Source organism: Argopecten irradians, chromosome 14, assembly GCF_041381155.1.
Source record: "Argopecten irradians isolate NY chromosome 14, Ai_NY, whole genome shotgun sequence".
Classification (NCBI taxonomy): domain Eukaryota; kingdom Metazoa; phylum Mollusca; class Bivalvia; order Pectinida; family Pectinidae; genus Argopecten; species Argopecten irradians.
This window is the reverse complement of record NC_091147.1, coordinates 4374881-4398374: the sequence shown is the minus strand read 5'-3', so window position 1 is coordinate 4398374 and position 23494 is coordinate 4374881. Positions and strand designations below refer to the sequence as shown.

The 23494-nt window shown below is 37.1% G+C and overlaps 1 protein-coding gene across 1 annotated transcript in view; it reads left to right on the top strand.

Moving 5' to 3' along the window:
* The first annotated feature begins 14001 nt into the window (after positions 1-14001).
* Positions 14002-23494, top strand: part of LOC138308119 (uncharacterized) — a 62329-nt gene continuing 52836 nt past the window's right edge. The window contains exons 1-3 of the mRNA XM_069249064.1: positions 14002-14434; positions 16684-16788; positions 19791-22538. Coding sequence (XP_069105165.1) covers positions 14002-14434; positions 16684-16788; positions 19791-22538 — 3286 coding nt within the window. The remainder of the gene's footprint in view (positions 14435-16683; positions 16789-19790; positions 22539-23494) is intronic.

Here is a 23494-nt window from a genome sequence, read left to right as displayed (position 1 = left end):
TGGTAGTGTTACTGGTACCATGTGTATATAGACAGATATGGTAGTGTTACTGGTACCATGTATATATAGACAGATATTATAGTGTTACTGGTATCATGTGTATATAGACAGATATGGTAGTGTTACTGGTATCATGTGTATATAGACAGATATGGTAGTGTTACTGGTATCATGTGTATATAGACAGATATGGTAGTGTTACTGGTATCATGTGTATATAGACAGATATGGTAGTGTTACTGGTAACATGTGTATATAGACAGATATGATAGTGATACTGGTGTCATGTGTATATAGACAGATATGGTAGTGTTACTGGTACCATGTGTATATAGACATATAAGGTAGTGTTACTGGTATCATGTGTATATAGACAGATATGGTAGTGTTACTGGTACCATATGTATATAGACAGATATGATAGTGATACTGGTATCATGTGTATATAGACAGATATGGTAGTGATACTGGTATCATGTGTATATAGATAGATATGGTAGTGTTACTGGTAGATATGGTAGTGTTACTGGTATCATGTGTATATAGACAGATATGGTAGTGTTACTGGTATCATGTGTATATAGACAGATATGGTAGTGTTACTGGTATCATGTGTATATAGACAGATATGGTAGTGTTACTGGTATCATGTGTATATAGACAGATATGGTAGTGTTACTGGTATCATGTGTATATAGACAGATATGGTAGTGTTACTGGTATCATGTGTATATAGACAGATATGGTAGTGTTACTGGTATCATGTGTATATAGACAGATATGGTAGTGTTACTGGTACCATGTGTATATAGACATATAAGGTAGTGTTACTGGTATCATGTGTATATAGACGGATATATGGTAGTGTTACTGGTATCATGTGTATATAGACAGATATGGTAGTGTTACTGGTATCATGTGTATATAGACAGATATGGTAGTGTTACTGGTATCATGTGTATATAGACAGATATGGTAGTGTTACTGGTACCATGTGTATATAGACAGATATGGTAGTGTTACTGGTATCATGTGTATCTAGACAGATATGGTAGTGTTTCTGTTATCATGTGTATAGACAGATATGGTAGTGTTACTGGTACCATGTGTATATAGACAGATATGGTAGTGTTACTGGTACCATGTATATATAGACAGATATTATAGTGTTACTGGTATCATGTGTATATAGACAGATATGGTAGTGTTACTGGTATCATGTGTATATAGACAGATATGGTAGTGTTACTGGTATCATGTGTATATAGACAGATATGGTAGTGTTACTGGTATCATGTGTATATAGACAGATATGGTAGTGTTACTGGTAACATGTGTATATAGACAGATATGGTAGTGATACTGGTATCATGTGTATATAGATAGATATGGTAGTGTTACTGGTATCAAGTGTATATAGACAGATATGGTAGTGTTACTGGTATCATGTGTATATAGACGGATATGGTAGTGTTACTGGTATCATGTGTAATAGACAGATATGGTAGTGTTACTGGTATCATGTGTATATAGACAGATATGGTAGTGTTACTGGTATCATGTGTATATAGACAGATATGGTAGTGTTAGGTATGTGTATATAGACAGATATGGTAGTGTTACTGGTATCATGTGTATATAGACAGATATGGTAGTGTTACTGGTATCATGTGTATATAGACAGATATGGTAGTGTTACTGGTATCATGTGTATATAGACAGATATGGTAGTGTTACTGGTATCATGTGTATATAGACAGATATGGTAGTGTTACTGGTATCATGTGTATATAGACATATATGGTAGTGTTACTAGTATCATTTGTATATAGACAGATATTTGTGGACGTCAAATTATTTGAAACGTCGTGTGTTAATATTCCCGAAAAGAGTATATTCACGTCAGTGTAGAAGGTTTTGTAAATAATGTACGATGACAGGTACATCACTTTTATCATTTAATGTTGTTAAATTCAATGTGTAGTTAAACATCACAAATTCCAAATGTCATTAACATTCACATTGAAAATAAAATATCGATAAAGTGGGTAATGGAATTAATTAAAATGAGAACAATTGTTTAACAATTAAGAGATTGTAATGTTGCAATTATTTGGGAGTTAAATGCAATCTTGATGATAGATAAATGGAATAGCGCCCATTAGCTCTCTATGAATATGTATCTACCTTTCACTTTGCATTTATATATCCAATATATGCAATCTAACCATCCTTTAAGTGTTACATTTACATTTTGTTTCTATTTCACAGTAAACTTATCTTAAATCGGGTGGACATTTAACCTGAACAGACAAAGCTATTAATGTGATAACAATAATCTCTATAAGTAATTTGAAAATACTACAAAACTTCAACTTTTTCAATAACTTTATTTTTACCATTTAAAATCTAGACATTTAAAGTATTGTTTATAAAATTTCATAACTGAAATGGTTCGTTTTTCCGCAAGTCGATGCTGAATATATTCATTCCTAATGCAGATCGGATTATGATAATCATTAGAGTAATGATATATCTATACCCTTATTATGTTTATGTCCTAAGTCAGTCTCTATTGTATCATTGGAATACAATTTAATTAATGATTTGTGTCAATGGTGTAAATGTAAAACAAAGCTATTTCAAAGTTAAACTTTGTTTTAATATTAAATAGGTAAGGTAATGTTAGTTTGTATTAGAGTCATTAATATAAGGTCTAGGTATCTGATGGTGGTAGTTAGTACAAAAGGATTCTTTATTTAAACTTCTGAGTACAAAGGTTATATGTTCATAATCTTGATTATTAAAAATGTGAGTGCTGGTAGCTAGAATTAAGATTATCTAATATGGCATTTTTATTGTAATCAAAATTAGATTAAACTATATTTAAATATGCTCCACCGCTGACAAATGGTATTTTTTCACTATGAAGATCAGGAGCAGGCGATTTAGTATTTTTCTTCAGTTACAAAAGTTAATTACTTTACATTATTGAAAAGTTTGAGCTTCTAATTTTACTTCAAGTTAAGAATATGAAAAATAATTAATTGCATCCCGAAAATATTCCGTGGCACTTTATCCTATATGGAATTAAGTACTGATTGTTCATGCACCAAAGGCAAAAGAATTATTTTATACTATTTTTTGTGTGTTAATTAGTGATATATGTACACGATTAAACACCAATTAACGTTCAAATGATGAATAACATTTATGCTCTGTCAGCAGTGGAGCATCTTTAATATCTCATCAATAATTACTATTTACGATTTCAGATGGAGAACTATTTTCTATACAGCGAATTTTCCCATTTCTACCTGACATGCAACATCATAAAAATGAGGTGAGTTATTCATTGGCTGTGATTTATCTCTGAATTAACATAAACTATCGATTATATCGTTCTTCTCAGAATTAAATGATGGACTTCTGTACATGTGTACACATTACATTGATAATTATAATATCTTAGTTTGGAAAATTTTATTCATTGGACTATTTTTATGTAAAATTCAATAGATCACGATTCAATGCTAATTCAGTCATTTGGAATACATTTTGTTAATTATATAATAAAGCAACTATACATTTATTGTGGTTGATTAGTTTACGTTTATATCAACGTGTGTACTGTAGAAACATAATTAGATGTGGTTGAAACTTTTGGTTTGATTCCTTAAGAATGTAACAAAAATATATCGCATATCCTGCCTGATAGCCAACGACTTCACCCATGTACTATCTTTCCATATGCCACTAGCTATAGTGTAACATATCCTTAAACTTGGCTGGAAATTCATTGTGAGGTCATGACTTGTCGTCAGTAAATAATGATGTGACGTCAGTATGCATGAACGACGTGACAAGATAGCCGATGATCGCAACACATTTAGGTATTGAATTTCTTCGAAATGTAGATTGTTTTAGTTATGTAATTAAACTATATAATTCGTCTCGTATACTGAACTCTCATAAGAAATTAACACTCCATTGAGAGATGTTATAGACTACCTTTGCTTTCTATTTAGCAATGATACTGGGAAGGTTGGATTATACTTCACGCTGGATTTCGTGGACAACACGCAAACACGTGACCCTAAACAGATCGAGAACCTCATCCTCCGGAAGGCCGACCGTCTAGTTTTGGAGTCCAAACTTTTCCTTGTAATCCGTGATTTCCTAGTGTATGTGAAAAGTATGGACATCTGGGTGGAGAATATTCCTGTCACTGGCGACATAAAGCATCCAAAGAGGCCTAAAGGTAGGTTCTATATAAGTTATGCGTTATTCTGCACTGCTATATGTGAAATACGTTGAGTGTTATATGTACTTCTAGATATTAAGCCAATCTGAATATTAGGGATTTGTTAAACCTCGCGTACATATTCTCTTCTCCCACTGCTATATACTTTCATTCTCGTTAAAGATGCTCCATCGCCGACAGGGCATAAACGATACATAACAATAACTGATGTATAATTGTCTCTATAAGTATGTATAATTAACACAAAAATGCATATAAGATGATTTATTTTGCTTTTTGTACATGGACAATCAGTACTTAATGTTCGCACTTGCGCACAATAGATGTTAAACAAACATGAAGGCGAACACGTTGTGTTATTGTTATTTTTGCCTATCTAGTTGCTGAATATACATTCCATAGAAAGGATTTTTCATTTTACTTTAAATTAATTTTTGCCTTTTTAATACTAGCTTTATACCGTTTTTATCTCATTATGTACTTAATTCCATATAGGGCATAGTCCCTTGTTCTAGGCGCAATTAAATTTTTTTTAAAATATGTTTATCATTAAAGAAGCTCCAGCGCTGACAAATGGTATTTTTTTCTCCATCAAAAACACGAACAGAGGAATATGCATCTATCTTCAGTTACAAGAGTTACTTAATTTACACCATTGCCACCATTGAAAAGTTTGAGCTTTTAATTTTACTTCAAGATAAAAATAATTAATTACATCTCGAAAAAAAATTCCCTGGCACTATATCCTCTATGAAATGAAGTACTGATTGTGCTTGCACCCAAAACAAAATAAACTACCTTATTCTATTTTTGTGTTAATCAAACATATATATACACGATTAAACACCAACTATTGTTAAAATGATGAGTATCGTTTATGCTCTGTCGGCGGTGGAACATCTTTAAACAAGAAGCTCAAACTTTAAAATGGTAGTTATTGTGTAAAGTAAGAAGCATTTGGAACTGAAGAAAAATACTAATTCGTCTGCTCCTGTTTTTGATAGAGCAAAACATACCATTCGTCGGTGGTAGAGCATCTATAACAATAACGTTAGTATTTTTATTGACAATAAATGACCTTTTAAAATCACACGTATGACAGGTAATTGGATGACATTGAATAATATTTACATATACAATGACCGTATTCGCCGTAATTAGCGCCCCCCCTCCCCCTATAATACCGCTCCCTTTTTCAGAAGAAAAATATGAACAATTCCATTTCATTGATAAATAATGTTTTACAACATGTGATGCCTCTAACATCAGCATTGCATTCAATAATATTTGAGCTTGTGAGTCTTTTACATACGAATCACGACCAATAACGCGTCTCCCAGAATAAAAGGAATATGAATACTGTAAAAGATTTATGTACCATGAGTACAGAAAGATTTTAGATACGTCTGACTTTTTTTCGTTCATAACTTACATTTTGGTGCATCAATAATTGTTTGTTACAATTATTTAAGCACCCTGGGCGCTAATTATGGCGAATACGGTACATGTTCCCAATAATTAATTGATATTTTCTTTAGAAATACCTTTTCCATGACTCAAACACATCAATTGGCTTATTTGTCTATAGTTTTAAATAAATTCCTTGCTATACTTGTGCAAGCACATAGCCTTTTGTTCCGCACAATTTGCAAAATGTTGATGTGTATCTGTTTCACCAAATAATTTGTTTCATGGAAATCTATGGTTGCGCTTCTGCTTCTAGAATTGATGTTTTTTATCCCTTCTTGTCTTTGTTTACTAAATTTTGTTTTGTTAATCTAATTCATCCATTGGCGTCGTGACTTCCTCTTCAGTGGAGAGGGCTAGTGTGGTGGAAAGTGCTAACAATAAACGATCGGAACTGTACCCGTCTATGTCTATGTTTGATTCGTCAGTTCGTTCACGTGATGTTCTACGTCATTCGTCGTCTACTGTGGTTCACAGTGTATCGGCTCCGCTCGCAGAGCTTACTGTTAGCACCACACGTTTGGACAGCGGTGTGCACATCACGCCTTCAAGCTCCACAATGTTCCTGATTACAACTACGGCTGCGTTTGTAGGCTTCCCGACGTCTCAAGACTTTGGTGTAGCCCCGACTACCGCCGAACCACTAATGCAGTCCACACATGGTGGAATGTCTGACCAGCGGGAGCCCAGTACCACTATCGTACCTTACCAAAGGCCCATCACGTCACCTGTGATAAAGGTCTCCCCCAAGCCGTTTTTCGATGACTGGGCTTGGCTTCTGAAAAAACTGGAAACAAAACATAACAAAAACTTTATCGAAAAGACAGTGGAAGATGAACCTTCTCTAGGTATGCTGTCTCTTGACCAATTAGATGTGTTCAGGAATTAAATATAGAGCTCATGTTAGTGTCCACTCGACTTGTTGGTCTTGCACGTAGATGCAATGCTGAAGTAGTAGTCAATTAGAATGAATTAGAAATGAGATTTTAGTCACAGAGCACGATGTAGCAACAGTATAGTGTTTGAAAATGCATGTTCTAGAGCATGTTTGCATCCATATCTTAATTCGTTATGTGTGTTTTGTGAAGAAAATAACATCCTGTCGTTTGATTTTAAATTCAAGGTGACTGATTAAGACAACTACGAAAAGTAAAATTTTGAACCAAATAAAGATTCTAATCATAATATCCTCCAGTGATATATACGGTTAACATATCAAATATTTACAATTTATTGAAATTCTAACCAATGTTCTAATCAGTCACTGTGACCTGAAGCTATACAACGTTGACCATCGGACTAATTTTTCTTTTCCACAGATTCACCATGGATACAATCAAACATAAACCCAACCTCCACTTTTTATGACACTAACATTGAACTCTCACCTCTGTATAACACAAACTATAATGACCACACACGTGTGTCAGGTCACATGTCTACGTACACACGAGATAGTATGTCCTCACAAACCGATATTAACCTCAACACAGGTAGGTATTCCTTAACTAATCTAACATGTCACATACTAAACGAACAACTGACCATAATTATTAAGATGAATTTGAACATGGAAAAAAATAATCCATTAATCAATTATTCTTAATTCAGACTTCATCAAAACGCAAACGTAGAAATCGGTAAATGATAAGTACGCAATCAAATGTTTGTTTTCCTGTAAATTAACCTGTAAATTAACTGTTAATTAGCTTGGATAATACGAACAATTATTATTACAGTGTATATGGTATCATTAGTACATGTATCACTGAGGTTAATATGGCGATCTAGATTATTGTATAATACCCCTGTTCACAGATGAGAACATCAATCAGGTAAGGACACCAAGGCCTACTAACAAACACAAAAGTGATCTGGATTTTAATTATGAAAGCGCCGATGATTTTGGTAATTCTGAGGTACTGAAAAATGTAAAGGATGATATTTCGCCTACTCTTAGTAGAGTCCTTATATCTCACCAGAAATCGTTCGTGCCGGACAGGAGTCGTTTGACCTATAATCAACTTGAAGCGCCCTCACTACCAACCGCAATATCGTACACCATGCTGACACAAAACGCGCCAAAACGCAATGTTATCCAGTCCCAAACACTGACAACATTGTCCGGTGGTGATAACGATGTGATGTCTGTCCTCCTAGACACATCGTCTAGTGTCACTGTTACAAAGGGATACCTGCTGGCACACAAATTAAATCATTTCGGTATTCAGCCTTCAACACATATAACTGACGCGCCACTCTCATTCTCGATTCATCCGACAAAAACTGAACCTCTTCCTTCCAGTTCTAATAAACGCAAGAATGTAGCTTCTCTTCGCATTGAACCGGTTCATACTTTTGATGTTTTCCCCTCAAAGTTTGTAACTGGACGACCGATTGACAGCTCTCTTCAGCGAATCAATGTGAAGCAACTAAACATTCCCAAAGATAAACACAATGTTATAAACAATGGTAGAGATAAACCTGGTACACACCATTATGATGGTGATATGACCGAATCAGATCAGGTGTCAAAACATGGAAGCAATGGCAGAATAAACACTCGCATTGATAATATTGAGACAAACACGGAAGTGAGCGATCCTAATAATCCCTGGGAAACTCGCAGTACACCAGTCGTACCTATTGACCCAAACAGCATGGCAAAAGTCGTACCTATTGACCCAAACAGCATGGCAAAATCCGTCAATCCCAAGGATTCTGATGGAATCTCTACCTCGTACATCACATCCAAAGATTCCGATCCATTGTTAGGTATAACGGAAAATTATATAGTTCAGCAACCAGAAGGCCTAAATGATAGTTCACGTATTTCTAAGTATTCAGACAGTACCAGACATAATTCAAAGACGACTATTGATAAAATAGGAGTGAGTTCAGATAATGAAAGATTTGATAATTTAACTAGTTCATATGATCAAGCCTTCAAACTAAATAGTTTAAATGGTGTGGTCAATATTGCAAATAGTCCAAATGAAACGGTTGACACCTCAAATAATTCAAGGGAATCAGTTAGTTCACTGAAGAGTTTAAATGTAAAAGCGGGAAACATAAACACAAAAAATAATTCCTCAAATACAACTGATGGTTCAACACATTCTGATGGCAGACCAACAAATGGTTCTACACATTCTGATGGTAGACCTACTAATGGTTCTACATATTCTGATGGTAAACAACCCGATGGTTCTACACATTCTGATGATAGATCAACTGGTGGTTCTACACATTCTGGTGGTAGACCAACCGATGGTTCTACACATTCTGATGGTATACTAACTGCTGGTTCTACACATTCTGATGGTAGACCTACTGATGGTTCTACACATTCTGATGGTAGACCAACCGATGGTTCTACACATTCTGATGGTAGACCAACTGATGGTTCTACACATTCTGATGGTAGACCTACTGATGGTTCTACACATTCTGATGGTAGACCTACTGATGGTTCTACACATTCTGATGGTAGACCAACTGATGGTTCTACACATTCTGATGGAAGACCAACTGATAGGTCAAAACATTCTGATGGTAGACCAACTGATGGTTCTACACATTCTGATGGTAGACCAACTGATGGTTCTACACATTCTGATGGTAGACCAACTGATGGTTCTACACATTCTGATGGTATACCAACTGATGGTTCTACACATTCTGATGGTAGACCAACTGATGGTTCTACACATTCTGATGGTAGACCAACTGATGGTTCTACACATTCTGATGGTAGACCAACTGATGGTTCTACACATTCTGATGGTAGACCAACTGATGGTTCTACACATTCTGATGGTAAGACCAACTGATGGTTCTACACATTCTGATGGTAGACCAACTGATGGTTCTACACATTCTGATGGTAGACCAACTGATGGTTCTACACATTCTGATGGTAGACCAACTGATGGTTCTACACATTCTGATGGTAGACCTACTGATGGTTCTACACATTCTGATGGTAGACCAACTGATGGTTCTACACATTCTGATGGTAGACCAACCGATGGTTCTACACATTCTGATGGTAGACCAACTGATGGTTCTACACATTCTGATGGTAGACCAACTGATGGTTCTACACATTCTGATGGTAGACCAACTGATGGTTCTACACATTCTGATGGTAAACCAACTGATGGTTCTACACATTCTGATGGTAGACCAACTGATGGTTCTACACATTCTGATGGTAGACCAACTGATGGTTCTACACATTCTGATAGTAGAAACAACTGGATGGTTCTACACATTCTGATGGTAGACCTAACTGATGGTTCTACACATTCTGATGGTAAAACAACTGATGGTTCTACACATTCTGATGGTAGACCTAACTGATGTTCTACACATTCTGATGGTAGACCAACTGATGGTTCTACACATTCTGATGGTATACCAACTGATGGTTCTACACATTCTGATGTAAGACCAACTGATGGTTCTACACATTCTGATGGTAGACCAACTGATGGTTCTACACATTCTGATGGTAGACCAACTGATGGTTCTACACATTCTGATGGTAGACCAACTGATGGTTCTACACATTCTGATGGTAGACCAACTGATGGTTCTACACATTCTGATGGTAGACCAACCGATGGTTCTACACATTCTGATAGTAGACCAACTGATGGTTCTACACATTCTGATGGTAGACCAACTGATGGTTCTACACATTCTGATGGTAGACCAACTGATGGTTCTACACATTCTGATGGTAGACCAACTGATGGTTCTACACATTCTGATGGTAGACCAACTGATGGTTCTACACATTCTGATGGTAGACCAACCGACAATTCTACACATTCTGATGGTAGACCAACTGATGGTTCTACACATTCTGATGGTAGACCAACTGATGGTTCTACACATTCTGATGGTAGACCAACTGATGGTTCTACACATTCTGATGGTATACCAACTGATGATTCTACACATTCTGATGTAAGACAAACCGACAATTTTACACATTCTGACAGTAGACCAACTGATGGTTCTACACATTCTGATGGTAGATCAACTGATGGTTCTACACATTCTGATGGTAGACCAACTGATGTTTCTACACATTCTGATGGTAGACCAACTGATGGTTCTACACATTCTGATGGTAGACCAACTGATGGTTCTACACATTCTGATGGTAGACCTACTGATGGTTCTACACATTCTGATGGAAGACCAACTGATGAATCAAAACATTCTGATGGTAGACCCAACCGACAATTCTACACATTCTGATGGTAGACCAACTGCTGATGGTTCTACACATTCTGATGGTAAGACTAACTGATGGTTCTACACATTCTGATGGTAGACCAACTGACAATTCTACACATTCTGATGGAAGACCAACTGATAGGTCAAAATATTCTGATGGTAGACCAACTGATGGTTCTACACATTCTGATGGTAGACCAACTGATGGTTTCTACACATTCTGAAGGAAGACCAACTGATGGTTCTACACATTCTGATGGTAGACCAACTGATGGAACCACTTTCTACACATTCTGATGGAAGACAAACCGACAATTCTACACATTCTGATGGTAGACCAACTGATGGTTCTACACATTCTGATGGTAATGACCAACTGATGGTTCTACACATTCTGATGGAAGACCAACTGATAGATCAAAACATTCTGATGGTAGACCACTGATTTACACATTCTGATGGTAGACCAACTGATGGTTCTACACATTCTGATGGTAGACCAACTGATGGTTCTACACATTCTGATGGTAGACCAACTGACAATTCTACACATTCTGATGGTAGACCAACTGATGTTCAACACATTCTGATGGTAGACCAACTGATTGTTCTACACATTCTGATAGTAGACCAACAATGGTTCTACACATTCTGATGGTAGACCAACTGATGGTTTCTACACATTCTGATGGTAGACTACTGATGTTCTACACATTCTGATGGTAGACATGTCTAACTCTGACCAACTGATGGTTCTACACATTCTGATGGTAGACCAACTGATGGTTCTACACATTCTGATGGTAGACCAACTGATGGTTCTACACATTCTGATGGTAGACCAACTGATGGTTCTACACATTCTGATGGTAGACCAACTGATGATTCTACACATTCTGATGGTAGACCAACCGACAATTCTACACATTCTGATGGTAGACCTGCTGATGGTTCTACACATTCTGATGGAAGACCAACTGATGGTTCTACACATTCTGATGGTAGACCAACTGACAATTCTACACATTCTGATGGAAGACCAACTGATAGGTCAAAACATTCTGATGGTAGACCAACTGATGGTTCTACACATTCTGATGGTAGACCAACTGATGGTTCTACACATTCTGATGGAAGACCAACTGATGGTTCTACACATTCTGATGGTAGACCAACTGATGATTCTACACATTCTGATGGTAGACCAACTGATGGTTCTACACATTCTGATGGTAGACCAACTGATGGTTCTACACATTCTGATGGTAGACCAACTGATGGTTCTACACATTCTGATGGTATACCAACTGATGATTCTACACATTCTGACAGTAGACCAACTGGTGATTCTACACATTCTGATGGTTAAGACCAAACGATGGTTCTTACACATTCTGATGGTAGACCAACTGATGGTTCTAAACATTCTGATGGTAGACAAACTGATGGTTCTACACATTCTGATGGAAGACCACAAATGATAGGTTCTACACCATTCTGACAGTAGACCAACTGGTGATTCTACACATTCTGATGGGAATCCAACTGATGGTTCTTCACATTCTGATGGAAGACCAACTGATAGTTCTAAAACATTCTGATGGTAGACCAACTGATGGTTCTACACATTCTGATGGTAGACCAACTGATAGGTCTACACATTCTGATGGTAGACCAACTGATGGTTCTACACATTCTGATGGTAGACCAACTGACAATTCTACACATTCTGATGGAAGACCAACTGATGGTTCTACACATTCTGATGGTAGACCAACTGATGGTTCTACACATTCTGATGGTAGACCAACTGATGGTTCTACACATTCTGATGGTAGACCAACTGATGGTTCTACACATTCTGATGGAAGACCAACTGATGGTTCTACAACATTCTGATGGTAGACCAACTGACAATTCTACACATTCTGATGGTAGACCAACTGATGGTTCTACAACATTCTGATGGAAGACCAACTGATGGTTCTACACATTCTGATGGAAACCAACTGATAATCAACACATTCTGATGGTAGACCAAACTGATGGTTCTACACATTCTGATGGTAGACCAACTGATGGTTCTACACATTCTGATGGTAGACCACCAATTCTGATGGTAGACCAACTGATGGTTCTAAACATTCATGGTAGACATTCTGATGGTAGACCAACTGATGGTTCTACACATTCTGATGGTAGACCAACTGATGATTCTACACATTCATGGAAGACAAACATGGTTCTAAACACATTCTGATGGTAGTAGACCAACTGATGGTTTCTACACATTCTGATGGTAGACCAACTGATAGGTTCAAAACACATTCTGATGGTAGACCAATCTGATGGTTCTACACATTTCTGATGGTAGATGGACCAACTGATTTTGTTCTACACATTCTACATGGTAAGACCAACTGATGGTTCTACACATTCTGATGGTAGACCAACCAATGATTCTACACATTCTGATGGTAGACCAACTGATGGTTCTACACATTCTGAAGCTAGACCAACTGATGGTTCTAAAACATTCTGATGGTAAGACCAACTGATGCCATTACTACAACATTCTGATGGTATAGACCAACTGATGGAATCTACACATTCTGATGGTAGACCAACTGATGGTTCTACACATTCTGATGGTAGACCAACTGATGGTTCTACACATTCTGATGCTAGACCAACTGATGGTTCTACACATTCTGATAGTAGACCTACTGATGATGGTTCTACACATTCTGATGGTAGACCAACTGAGAGGTTCTACACATTCTGATGGTAGACCACAACACATAACTGATGACCAATGATAGTTCTACACATTCTGATGGTAGACCCAACTGATGGTCTACACATTCTGATGGTAAGACCAACTGATGGTTCTACACATTCTGATGTTAAGACCAACTGATGGTTCTAAGCACATTCTGATGGTAAGGACCATCTCTTCGTACTGATGATTCTACACATTCTGATGGTAGACCAACTGATGGTTCTACCACATTCTGATGGTAGTAGACCAACTGATGGTTAATACACATTCTGATGGGAGACCAACTGATGGTTCTACACATTCTGATGGTAGACCAACTGATGGTTCTACACATTCTGATGGTAGACCAACTGATGGTTCTACACATTCTGATGTAGACCAACTGATGGTTCTACACATTCTGATGGAAGACCAACTGATAGGTTCTAAACATTCTGATGGTAGACCAACTGATGGTTCTACACATTCTGATAGTAGACCAGCTGATGGTTCTAAACATTCTGATGGTAGACCAACTGATGGTTCTACACATTCTGATGGTAAACCAACCGATGGTTCTACACATTCTGATGGTAGACCAACTGATGGTTCTACACATTTACTACACATTCTGATGGTAGACCAACTGACAGATTGGTTCTACAAACATTCTGATGGAGATCCAACTGGTGGTTTCTTCACATTTCTGATGGTAGACCAACGATAGTTCTACACATTCTGATGGTAGACCAACTGATGGTTCTACACATTCTGATGGTAGACCAAAACTGATGGTTCTACACATTCTGAATGGAAAGACCAACTGATGATTCTAAACATTCTGATGGATAGACCAACTGACAATTCTACACATTCTGATGGTAGACCAACTGATATTCAACAACATTCTGACATGTAGACCAACTGATGGTTCTACACATTCTGATGGTCGACCAACTGATGGTTCTTACACATTCTGATGGATATCAGATGGTTTCAAACATTCTGATGGTAGACCAACTGATGGTTCTACACATTCTGATGGTAGACCAACTGATGGTTCTACACATTCTGATGGTAATACCCTACTGATATGTTTCTATCAACATTCTGATGGTAATACCACTGATTCTTGGTTCAAACAATGATTTCTACACATTCATGGTAATGGATCAACTGATGGTTCTACACCATTCCGGAATGGATCAACTGATGGTTCTACACATTCTGGAAATGACTGATCAACATTCTGATGGTTCTACACATTCTGGGACATGAATCAACTGAACATGGTTCTACACATATGGATCAACTGATGGTTCTACACATTCTGGTATGGATCAACTGATGGTTCTACACATTCTGGAAATGGATCAACTGATGGTTCTACACATTCGGAATAGATCAACATGAACACATTTCTGGTAATAGATCAAATGATGGTTCTACACATTCTGGTAAACAAAACTGATGGTTCACATTCTGGTAATGATCAACTGATGGTTCTACACATTCTGGAATGATCAACTGATGGTTCTACACATTCTGGGTAATGGATCAACTGATGGTTCTACACATTCTGGTTAATGGATCAACTGATGGTTCTACACATTCTGGTAATGGATCAACTGATGGTTCTACACATTCTGGTAATGGATCAACTGATGGTTCTACACATTCTGGTAATGGATCAACTGATGGTTTCTACACATTCTGGTAATGGATCAACTGATGGTTCTACATAAACATGGATCAACTCTTCTACACATTCTGGTAATGATCACTCATGTTTACATTCAATATGATGGTTCTACACATTCTGGTAATGGATCAACTGATGGTTCTACACATTCTGTAATGGATCAACTGATGGTTCTACACATTCTGGTAATGGATCAACTGATGGTTCTACACATTCTGGTAATGGATCAACTGATGGTTCTACACATTCTGGTAATGGATCAACTGATGGTTCTACACATTCATGGTAATGGATCAACTGATGGTTCTACACATTCCGGTAATGGATCAACTGATGGTTCTACACATTCTGGTAATGGATCAACTGATGGTTCTACACATTCGGTAATGGATCAACTGATGGTTCTACACATTCTGGTAATGGATCAACTGATGGTTCTACACATTCTGGTAATGGATCAACTGATGGTTCTACACATTCTGGTAATGGATCAACTGATGGTTCTACACATTCTGGTAATGGATCAACTGATGGTTCTACACATTCCGGTAATGGATCAACGGATGGTTCTACACATTCCGGTAATGGATCAACTGATGGTTCTACACATTCTGGTAATGGATCAACTGATGGTTCTACACATTCTGGTAATGGATCAACTGATGGTTCTACACATTCTGGTAATGGATCAACTGATGGTTCTACACATTCCGGTAATGGATCAACTGATGGTTCTACACATTCTGGTAATGGATCAACTGATGGTTCTACACATTCTGGTAATGGATCAACTGAATGGTTCTACACATTCTGGTAATGGATCAACTGATGGTTCTACACATTCTGGTAATACATCAACTGATGGTTCTACACATTCCGGTAATGGATCAACTGATGGTTCTACACATTCTGGTAATGGATCAACTGATGGTTCTACACATTCTGGTAATGGATCAACTGATGGTTCTACACATTCTGGTAATGGATCAACTGATGGTTCTACACATTCTGGTAATGGATCAACTGATGGTTCTACACATTTCGGTAATGGATCAACTGATGGTTCTACACATACTGGTAATGGATCAACTGATGGTTCTACACATACTGGTAATGGATCAACTGATGGTTCTACACATTCTGGTAATGGATCAACTGATGGTTCTACACATTCTGGTAATGGATCAACTGATGGTTCTACACATTCTGGTAATGGATCAAGTGATGGTTCTACAGATGCCGGTAATGGATCAACTGATGGCTCTATACATTCCGGTAATGGATCAAGTGATGGTTCTACACATTCTGGTAATGGATCAACTGATGATTCTACACATTCTGGTAATGGATCAACTGATGGTTCTACACATTCTGGTAATGGATCAACTGATGGTTCTACACATTCTGGTAATGGATCAACTGATGGTTCTACACATTCCGGTAATGGATCAACTGATGGTTCTACACATTCTGGTAATGGATCAACTGATGGTTCTACACATTCCGGTAATGGATCAACTGATGGTTCTACACATTCTGGTAATGGATCAACTGATGGTTCTACACATTCTGGTAATGGATCAACTGATGGTTCTATACATTCCGGTAATGGATCAACTGATGATCTACACATTCTGGTAATGGATCAACTGATGTTCTACACATTCTGGTAATGGATCAACGATGGTTCTGAATTCTACACACATTCTGGTAATGGATCAACTGATGGTTCTACACATTCTGGTAATGGATCAACTGATGGTTCTACACATTCTGGTAATGGATCAACTGATGGTTCTACACATTCTGGTAATGGATCAACTGATGGTTCTACACATTCTGGTAATGGATCAACTGATGGTTCTACACAATTCTGGTAATGGATCAACTGATGGTTCTACACATTCTGGTAATGGATCAACTGATGGTTCTACACATTCTGGTAATGGATCAACTGATGGTTCTACACATTCTGGTAATGGATCAACTGATGGTTCTACACATTCTGGTAATGGATCAACTGATGGTTCTACACATTCTGGTAATGGATCAACGATGGTTCTACACATTCTGGTAATGGATCAACTGATGGTTCTACACATCACATCTGGTAATGGATCAACTGATGGTTCTACACATTCCGGTAATGGATCAACTGATGGTTCTACACATTCTGGTAATGGATCAACTGATGGTTCTACACATTCTGGTAATGGATCAACTGATGGTTCTACACATTCTGGTAATGGATCAACTGATGGTTCTACACATTCTGGTAATGGATCAACTGATGGTTCTACACATTCTGGTAATGGATCAACTGATGGTTCTACACATTCTGGTAATGGATCAACTGATGGTTCTACACATTCTGGTAATGGATCAACTGATGGTTCTACACATTCTGGTAATGGATCAACTGATGGTTCTACACATTCTGGTAATGGATCAACTGATGGTTCTACACATTCTGGTAATGGATCAACTGATGGTTCTACACATTCTGGTAATGGATCAACTGATGGTTCTACACATTCTGGTAATGGATCAACTGATGGTTCTACACATTCTGGTAATGGATCAACTGATGGTTCTCACATTCTGGTAATGGATCAACTGATGGTTCTACACATTCTGGTAATGGATCAACTGATGGTTCTACACATTCTGGTAATGGATCAACTGATGGTTCTACACATTCTGGTAATGGATCAACTGATGGTTCTACACATTCTGGTAATGGATCAACTGATGGTTCTACACATTCTGGTAATGGATCAACTGATGGTTCTACACATTCTGGTAATGGATCAACTGATGGTTCTACACATTCTGGTAATGGATCAACTGATGATTCTACACATTCTGGTAATGGATCAACTGATGGTTCTACACATTCTGGTAATGGATCAACTGATGGTTCTACACATTCTGGTAATGGATCAACTGATGGTTCTACACATTCTGGTAATGGATCAACTGATGGTTCTACACATTCTGGTAATGGATCAACTGATGGTTCTACACATTCTGGTAATGGATCAACTGATGGTTCTACACATTCTGGTAATGGATCAACTGATGGTTCTACACATTCTGGTAATGGATCAACTGATGGTTCTACACATTCCGGTAATGGATCAACTGATGGTTCTACACATTCCGGTAATGGATCAACTGATGGTTCTACACATTCTGGTAATGGATCAACTGATGGTTCTACACATTCCGGTAATGGATCAACTGATGGTTCTACACATTCTGGTAATGGATCAACTGATGGTTCTACACATTCTGGTAATGGATCAACTGATGATTCTACACATTCTGGTAATGGATCAACTGATGGTTCTACACATTCTGGTAATGGATCAACTGATGGTTCTACACATTCTGGTAATGGATCAACTGATGGTTCTACACATTCTGGTAATGGATCAACTGATGGTTCTACACATTCTGGTAATGGATCAACTGATGGTTCTACACATTCTGGTAATGGATCAACTGATGGTTCTACACATTCTGGTAATGGATCAACTGATGGTTCTACACATTCCGGTAATGGATCAACTGATGGTTCTACACATTCTGGTAATGGATCAACTGATGGTTCTACACATTCTGGTAATGGATCAACTGATGATTCTACACATTCTGGTAATGGATCAACTGATGGTTCTACACATTCTGGTAATGGATCAACTGATGGTTCTACACATTCCGGTAATGGATCAACTGATGGTTCTACACATTCCGGTAATGGATCAACTGATGGTTCTACACATTCCGGTAATGGATCAACTGATGGTTCTACACATTCCGGTAATGGATCAACTGATGGTTCTACACATTCTGGTAATGGATCAACTGATGGTTCTACACATTCTGGTAATGGATCAACTGATGGTTCTGCACATTCTGGTAATGGATCAACTGATGGTTCTACACATTCCGGTAATGGATCAACTGATGGTTCTACACATTCCGGTAATGGATCAACTGATGATTCTACACATTCCGGTAATGGATCAACGGATGGTTCTACACATTCCGGTAATGGATCAACGGATGATTCTACACATTCCGGTAATGGATCAATTGTAATGGATCAATTGATGATTCTACACATTCTGGTAATGGATCAACTGATAGTTCTACACACTCTGGAAATAGATCAACTGATGATTCTACATTTTCAAGTTATAAAACAACTGAAGGTTCCGTAGATTACAATAATGGATCATCGAATGTTTTTTCGCTTTCCATTGATGTGTCAATTCAAGGTTCCACATTTCCAGGAAATTATTCAACTGATGGTTCACTTATGAATATTTCAACAGACAATGATGTCTTTGATGATTGGTTACTCACGGGTAGTAATAATAAAACATCCATAGATAAATATAGATACAAATTTGATCGACAAGGCGATGCTATCAATTTAGATATCAGTAAAGACACAAGTCGAAATAACAGTGACACTAGCAAAGGTGATGGAATACAAAAATCAAATGCCGACCACAGGAATATCGATACAGAAAATGGCGGATACCAAAATAATCAAAACTCTTATAGACCAAACGTCAGTGATCAATTAAACACAACGCCTGGTAGAAGTGAGTACGGTCCAATGATTACTGATAATGCTTCAAGTTATAACAATGGTAAAAGGTATAATAACAAGAGTTATAATCAGACAGCTGAGGCCACTAACGCTTACATAGAACACACAAACACTACAGGAACACCTTACATACCACGTGATATAAGTACAGAGGGATCACTGTTATCACAGACCGTCCATGAACACAATGATCGTATATCTGACAATGAAATATTAATGAGTACAGATACTAATGATAGTATTACTTCTGAAAACTCTCAGTATGAATTCTGGGCGTCTACGAATGCCACAATCAATAAATCTACTGGTTATCCAAGTGTATCTGATGGTAAGGCTTTTTCGGACACGTCATCAAGTGGAAATGTTAGTCATTCCGGTGTATCATATTTGAACATTTCAAAAAATACGTCTACAAAAGGAACTGAAAGAAATCCAGGCGTGTCGAATCTTAACACTTCAATTGAAAAGTCACCAAATAGATCTGATAGTTATTCAAGTGTGTCAAATGTGAACACTTCAATTGATACGTTAACAAATAGATCTGATAGTCATGGAAACGTGTCAAATCTGAACACTTCAATTGATACGCCAACAAATAGATCTGATAGTCATGGAAACGTGTCAAATCTGAACACTTCAATTGATACGCCAACAAATGGAACTGAGAGTCATTCAAGCGTGTCAAAACTGAACTCATCGAATTATTCAAGCATGTCAAATCTGAACTCATGGCATAAAACGTCACCAAATGGAACTGATAGACATCCAGTCGTGTCAAATCTTAACATTTCAATTAATACGTCATCAAATGGAACTGATAGTTATTCAAGTCTGTTGAATCTGAACTCTTCAATTGATGCATCAACAAATACAACTGATAGTCATTCAGTCGTATCAAATCTGAGCACTTCAATTGATACGCCAATAAATGGAACTGATAGTCAATCAGGCGTGTCGAATCTGAGCATCGCAATTAATACGCCCACCAAAGGGATTGATAGTTATTCAAGCGTGTCAAATCTGAACACTTCAATTGATACAAAATTAAATGGAAATGATAGGCTTTCAAGCGTGTCAAATCTGAACATTTCCATTAATACGTCCACAAAAGGATCTGATAGTTATTCAAGCATGTCAAATCTGAACTCATCAAATAGTACATCAACTGATAGTCATGCAAGCGTGTCAAATCTGAACACTTCAATTGATACGACATCAAATGAAACTGATAGTTATCCAAGCGCATCAAATTTGAACTCTTTAATTGATACGTCACCAAATGAAACTGATAGGCATTCAAGCGTGTCAAATCTAGACACGTCAAATGATACAACAACAAATGGATCTGATAATTATTTAATCGTATCAAATCTGAATATTTCAATTGATACGCAAGCAAATGGAACTGATAGTTATTCAATCGTGTCAAATCTGAACACTTCAATTGATACAAAATCAAATGACACTGATAAGTATCCAAGCGTATCAAATCTGAACACTTCAATTGATATGTCAACAAATGAAACTGATAGGCATTCAAGCGTGTCAAATCTTAACACTTCAAATGATACAAAATCAAATGACACTGATAAGTATCCAAGCGTATCAAATCTGAACACTTCAATTGATATGTCAACAAATGAAACTGATAGTCATCCAGGCGTGTATTATCTGAACACTTCAATTGATACGCAAATTAATGGAAATACTAGTTATTCAAGCGTGTCAAATCAGAACACTTCAATTGATACGCAAATAAATGGAAATGATAGTTATTCAAGCGTGTCAAATTTAAACACTTCAATTGATACATCAACAAATGGAGTTGATAGTTATTCAAGCGTGTCAAATTTCAACACTTCAATTGATACGCAAATAAATGGAACTGATAGTTATTCAAGTGTGGCAAATCTGAACAATTCAATTTATTTGTCAACAAACGGGACTCAAAGTCATTCAAGCGTGTCAAATGTGAACAATTCAATTGATACACCAACAAATGGAACTGATAGTCATTCAAGCGTGTCGAAACTGAACATTTCAATCAATACGTCATCAAATGCAGCTGATAGTCATTCAGGAGTGTCAAATCTGAACACTTCAACAAATGGAACTACCATTTTTTCCGATGTACAAAATGTGAACACGTCTATGTCTATGTCAGCGAATGGAACTCATTCAGGAAGATCAAATATAAAAGCGTCACCATTAAATCATACTATGATTAGCATCTATGTTGTTGAATCGGATGTTCCTAGTAAGGATTCTGTCAAATATCGTACTGGGAGTGGGATTCACGATAACATGACTACTACCGTTGATATACAGACTACTATTGTGACTGTCAATGATAATGATACAAACGCGACAATGGTTAACAACCAGGAAACATTCACTGCATCTTCGGATACGCTGAACACGACTCCATCATATACGATTACTTCCGGTTCAAATGTCATCAATTGTAAGTACTTCGGCTACATCACAATTAGACATGGCTTACTCTATGCTTTACACGTTTGCAAAGATGCATACCGTCTACACCTGATGACTTACCTCTTACTAATGAATATGTTTATTGAGAGAATGATATCAGAACATAATAAACACATAACATAATTTTATAAATCATACATACAGCTAATAACACTTCCATCCAGCATCAAAAATCTGGATATCCGCTACCGTTTTTTATATGCTTAATATGGCATGGGATTTTTCTCGTTGTGTATGGGTAAACAAAGATAACGGTGACAATACGGTTTGTGTCTTTATTTTGTTTATAACTGGGAAGAAATATACAACGGATGTACATATCATCAAACTTTGTTCCGCCTATGATTAAGCACATTATTAATTGAAAGATATTCATACGTTTGATGCATCTTAAATAATTCAACTAAGATCTTATCAAACTTTAAAGAAAATGAAATTTTAAGTAGGACAAATTATATGTGACGTTTCCTATCTTTAGGATGGTTGGGTATACATGTATTTATTCCAACAGGACACAAAAATACACAATATTATATTACACTGAGAAGCTTTCACGTCCGTCGGTTGGATTTTTAAATACATTCTGTATAATCTAATTTTACCTTAATCATGAACCTCTTTGATAAATCAGATATTACACAACACACACAAAAACAAATTATTAAAAAATCCACACAACCAATACTTCTGCTAGATATACACGATACTCACCTGAAGGTAAGCTTAGTTTAGATTTCATCCACTTCCACATTTTGCTTTGGATACAATTCACCAATCAGAGCTTTCTATTACAGAATATTATTGTGTATGGTTGTTTTTAATGGATCATACCAAACTTTATATTGGCTTACGATCATAATCGGAGGAAAGTTGGCCGACCTCGGAGGTACCGGGTCACGCTAAGGTTGTGCGTGCTGATACGGC